The sequence below is a fragment of the Cibotium barometz genome, chromosome 19 (assembly GCF_041138505.1).
Source record: "Cibotium barometz isolate CiBa-2024 chromosome 19, ASM4113850v1, whole genome shotgun sequence".
Classification (NCBI taxonomy): Eukaryota; Viridiplantae; Streptophyta; class Polypodiopsida; order Cyatheales; family Cibotiaceae; genus Cibotium; species Cibotium barometz.
This window is the reverse complement of record NC_141064.1, coordinates 55,820,338-55,825,769: the sequence shown is the minus strand read 5'-3', so window position 1 is coordinate 55,825,769 and position 5,432 is coordinate 55,820,338. Positions and strand designations below refer to the sequence as shown.

The 5,432-nt window shown below is 38.7% G+C and overlaps 1 protein-coding gene across 1 annotated transcript; it reads right to left on the bottom strand.

Moving 5' to 3' along the window:
• Window positions 1-3,680: 3,680 nt before the first annotated feature.
• LOC147628760 (uncharacterized) lies at window positions 3,681-5,432 on the bottom strand. Its single transcript, XM_086814240.1, has 2 exons — window positions 4,751-5,432; window positions 3,681-3,965 (listed from the first exon to the last, which is right to left on the bottom strand). Exons 1-2 carry the CDS (start codon window positions 5,269-5,271, stop codon window positions 3,821-3,823), a joined length of 666 nt encoding a protein of 221 aa, XP_086670366.1. The 5' UTR covers window positions 5,272-5,432; the 3' UTR covers window positions 3,681-3,820.

Below are 5,432 nucleotides of genomic sequence, written 5' to 3'. Positions count from 1 at the left end.
TAAACTATTATCCACTTAAAAATCAATATTATTTATAATATTTATTAACAAGTCTAAATATTTATCATTACTAGATATATAAATATATCTTTAAAGATATCTTTTATTTTATAATTATATAACTGCTTTTTTTAAATAAAGTATTTTTTTCAAATTTTATTCAAAGAAGGGCGGGTTCATGTGGATTATCTAAACTAAGGGGTAGTGGAGGGGAAGAGGGCGTAGGGAGAGGAAGTGGAAGAGGAGGAGCAAGGCTTGGATCATCGCCAGCGGAAGGTGTTGCTCGTTGACGTGCTCTCCACTCTCTCTTTTTCTCACGAGCTGCCCTTCTCCTCTCCTCCTCTTGAACTTGGTGGATGGGGGGGAGTCTAGTCCTATCACGTCTCCGACTCCTACGACTTTGAGAACCCATTCTCAAGGAAGCTAAGAGAGAAAATATTATAAAGGCTCAATGATGGGATAGTACTAGAGATAAGTGTGGGATAGTACTAGAGATGTGTGATTATATAGGAAAAATAGGTTATCCACTTCAAATCTCATTGGATTTCCTATCTAAGATTGATTGGATAACTAAGATAAACGTAAAGATAATTAAAGATAAACTATTATCCACTTAAAAATCAATATTATTTATAATATTTATTAATAAGTCTAAATATTTATCATTACTAGATGTATAAATATATCTTTAAAGATATCTTTTATTTTATAATTATATAACTACTTTTTTTAAATAAAGTATTTTTTTCAAATTTTATTCAAAGGTTTATTTTACATAAAAAAATTTCAAGAAATATTAAATTAATTTTTTTTAAATTAATAATATGATCTTTAATAATATTTTTATTGATCTAATCCCAAAATATAATCCTTTAAAATTAGTGATTTTAAATTCTTTTATTTAATAAGTTACATATATTTTATTATTTAAATTTCTATATTCTATTTCTCTAAATTACTAAATTAACTTTTCCAAAAATATGTTTTTGAAAAAAGAGGGGAGGTGGGAAGGATATGCCACGTGTCACAAGCGTGTATGACACGTGGCATTCTCTTGACATGTGGCACTATTATGGTTGATGTGGCAATTCCATGATGTGGCATGCCATGTCACCATGTGCGAGGTGGCATTCAAAGGTGGCAAGATGATGTGGCATTAATGATGACTAGGATGATGAGGTGGGGAGTCAACTAGGTTGACTATGTTGACATGGAGGGTGGAGGTGGCAAGCTGCTTATGTGGATCCTCTCGATGCTCATGTGGACATAAAGTGGCATGCATACATAAGATTTGTGCCTACCCAAGCCTCACACATGGAATGAAACCTAAGCTGTGAAGTTTACCAAGCCTAGATTTCCAAACCTAACTAGGATTGGTTTTAGACTTGAAAAGGAGAGAGTGGACACAATATGGGAATTTTCACTTGGGAGGATTGAAAATGGACCTTCCCATACTCAATTCAAGCTAAATTTTTTTTAATAAATTCATGGCAACAAGAGTATTGATCCCTTGAGTTTTTAGATTGAAAGATTCAATATTTAATTTTCTAGAATTAAATTACTATTGATTTAATGGGCCTCTGACAGTCATAATAAATTTTCCAAAGTAAATCTACAAAAATCCAACCGTTAGATTTGTAATTTTACCTTATACCTACATTATAATAATCTTTCCCAATCTAATCATCACTAGATCCATACAATTTGAGCATTTTAAATGGTAGATGTGGTGGGAAGATAAAATAGTATGTTTTTTAACAATTCTAATACCTTTTAAATAATATAGAAAATAGTAGAACACATCAAAAATTACTCCATAAATCAAGTTAAGCTCTATGTTATTTGTATTTGTGATATGCAAAGTGAGAACATCATATGAGTAATAATGTAAAAGTTATAGGCAATTTACTCACATTCACTGTACCTGTCTAAACCTAGGACAGGGCTTGTATACAAACTTGGTTCCCAAAGAAAAGGGGATTTGTAATTATTGGATATTCGATCAGATTATAGTTTTAGGTGCCCAACTTTGCATATGATGTTTCATTAGAAGACCTTGAAGTGAAACTCCTTGGCTAACTATGAGAGATTGGCTATTCTTCTTGAAAAAATGCCTGTTTTCCAGCTAAAGCCAAGGGCGCCCACTACATGAAACTAGATAACCTCATCTTGCAACCACCCTGAAACACATTGAGGTACATTACTACTTCATCAGGGAGAGAGTCTTGGCATCATGCGACATCGACTCGGCCTATGTCAACACACATGATCAGGTCTCGCTGACATCTTCACAAAGGCCTTGAGATAAAGTAAAGTGAAAAGAGGCTCAATGCCATCAAAGTAAAACAACATCATGAAGAAAAACACTTGCAATCATATGGGTGGGCCATCAAAGCCAAAAGTAATTGGTACCAAATAGGTTTGGATTGGTGGATAAAAAGTTGATGGTTCACTTAACAATATAAGGCTAGGTGGGTTGCATAGGGTTTCTCATAAGTTGTAGGCCGTAATTATGCTAAAGTCCTTGCTTTACAACAAGCATGACAAATTGCCTCATGGTATTAGCCTTAGATGCTCATAACAATCCGCCAATTTCTCATATGAATGCCAAATCAACGTTTCTAAATGGACATCTCAAGGAAGGGGTGTATGTAGCACAACTGCCAAGATTTGATATGCCCTAATCAAAAAACAAGTTATGCACACTTAAGAAGGCATTGTATGGGCTGAAACAAGCCCCAAGGGCATGGTATCATAGGATAAACAAATATTTTAAGCAAATATCATAGGTATGGTATCATAGGATAAATAAATATTTTAAAGAGATTGGTTTTATAGTTTACTAAAAGTGGTTTCATTGCTAGCTTGTATGTTTTAAAGAGGCATGGAGAACATGTTTTAGTTGCCTTGTATGTAGATGGCTTAGACATCACACAGGACAATGAAGACATGATCCAACAAATAAGGGAGATGCCATCAGACGACAAACTTGGGTTAGACTTATGCATTTTTGCTTGGGATTATAGTTTTGGTAGGATCTACGTAAGATCTTCATTTCATAGCAAGACTATGCTTGGTTAAATCTTAAAGCATTTGAGATGACTATCTTTAAGTCCATATTCATGATTTTGGAGGTGAACATGAATCTTTTTGTTGAGGATGCTTCACCACTTATAGACATCAAGAAGTACAAGAAGCTTGTGGTGGGGAGTTTAATCTTTCTCATAAACATTAGACTTTATATCAGCTTTACAGTTGTTGTGATGAATGGATTCTCTAATAGGCCATGTGAGAGTGGTTAATGGAAGCAAGGGATGCGGGTACTTACGTACATCATGGGTCACATGCACGGGTACTCTCACATGCACCATCACATGATGCAACAAGCGTGATACGTTGATGGGCTGGTGCTGTTCAAATTGGGCTAGAGATTACAATGATTCAAGGGAATCGATTATTGGGTTTTGTGTCTCACTTGGTTTAGATTCTTTTTCTTGGACCAACAAGAAGCAACCTACAATGGCATTTTGTTAAAGTGATTCAAAATACTTCATTGCTTATGTCTAATGTTGTTCATTTATATTAAAGGTTGAAACTTTGTCATTGCTTAAATTTTAATTTTGAATACAAGAGTCATGGTGCCAATGGCATGATATAATTAATAATGCGCAAAGTATCTAATTACCTACTAGGTTACATGACTACAGATAGTGAATAGGCATAGAAAAAGTTGGTAAGTAAACAATGTGAAGTAGTGGCTTGGGAAGATGCCTTTACACAAGAGAATGGAGAATATCACAACTTTGGACTCTTGGGTGAATTAGTCAGCCTTGATGTAGAAGACATATATAATGGAGTACGGGGTGACATGCACATCCCCAAATTTAGCACCAATTGTGGTGGAAGGAGGTAGGCCACCTTTGGATGCAAGTCGTTGTAAGTATGTGACGGCGCCAAGCAAGTCCCTGCACATGATCATCATAATTTTGAGATAAGTACCAAGGTAGGTTTTGAAAGATTGAAGAACAATGTTACTTCTAAGTGAGGTTTGGAAGCCCTTTTGCTATTAGACTAGCAAACCCACTCATGCAACCCTACTTTTGGGGCTTGCCCATGGACATCCATAGCGTTTTATTTTCATGTTTTCCCTTCCTTCCAAAGTCATCATTAGCTTTAAATTTCGAGAGTTTTTTAATAACTTCTTGAACTAGGCTTTACTCTTGGAGCGGAGACAAGATGAAAGGTAACAATGAGCTAGGCTTCAAGTAATCTAATCTCGAGCAGCTCAGATTACTTCTAGGTTGAGATTCGTTCGTGCCACCGGCGATGTTGGGTTCACATAGATGACCTCGATTTGCTTATATTTCACAAATCGCATATGAGCGTAAGGTAGAGCGTTGTGCTTGGAAGCTTGGGATGCCCCATTTGAATCCGGAGGGTTGTGCCTGCAAATCGAGGTTTTTTAGAAAATCAAGATCAAGATTCGAGGTCATCCTCGACTCTTGATCGTAGATATAATAGGGTGGGGTGATGTGGACCGTAGATCCCATTATGCTCACCCCGTAGCTGAGGGACATTGACAACTTGGGTCACAATGAGGAGAGAATCTATAGATTCACACCAACTGCGTGAAGCTGATATCAAGTCTAGACCATGTGGGCTTATATAGAGCTTCCGCAGAGGTGGTTTTTCCCATTTTGATATGTTAGGATTTAAATTGTAGTCTTGATTAAAAGTGACGAGAGCTTACTTGTTGCCGCTATGGGAGGTGGCCTCGAAGAGGTTCCAGGTGATGCTGTCGGGGTCGACGGTGACGGCCTGCAGAGAGCGGGCAGTGACGAGGCTGGAGGTGGGCAGGTACGTCTCCCACGAGGGCTGCCCTCCGGCTGCGTCCGGGTGCGCCAAAAAGAAGTGCTGCCCTGCAACAACCTTCTTCACCGACTTCTTTGCCGCGACGTGGCCGCCGCCCAGCTTGCGCCCGCCCACCACCTGCGATCCACTTCTGCTTCTGTTGCCTTCAAGCGGGTAGAGGTCCGCCGTAGCGTTGAAGAGCAACCAGTCGGAGCCGTTGAAGGAGTAGTGCTGCAGCCCGTCTGCGTAGTACGCCACTTGTAGCTTCTGTCCGGACGGCACCTCTATGTCCGCCGGGATGTCCAAGCTGCTCAGAAGCTCGTTGCAATTACTTGCATTCCAATCATTACTATACGCCAAAGCTTGCAGTGCCAATTGCGAGCTCAAGATCACGACAAGGAACAGGAGTAAAGACTTCATGAATGAATGATTAGCAGGAACAATCAGAAGAGGTGGCCGGGATGTAGCAGCTTGTGAGAGGAGTGTGTGTGCGCGCGCGCTTGAGAGAGAGAGAGAGAGAGAGAGAGAGAGAGAGAGAGAAGTGCTTCCAAACACCACAGGTACTCAACAGAGAACGCAAG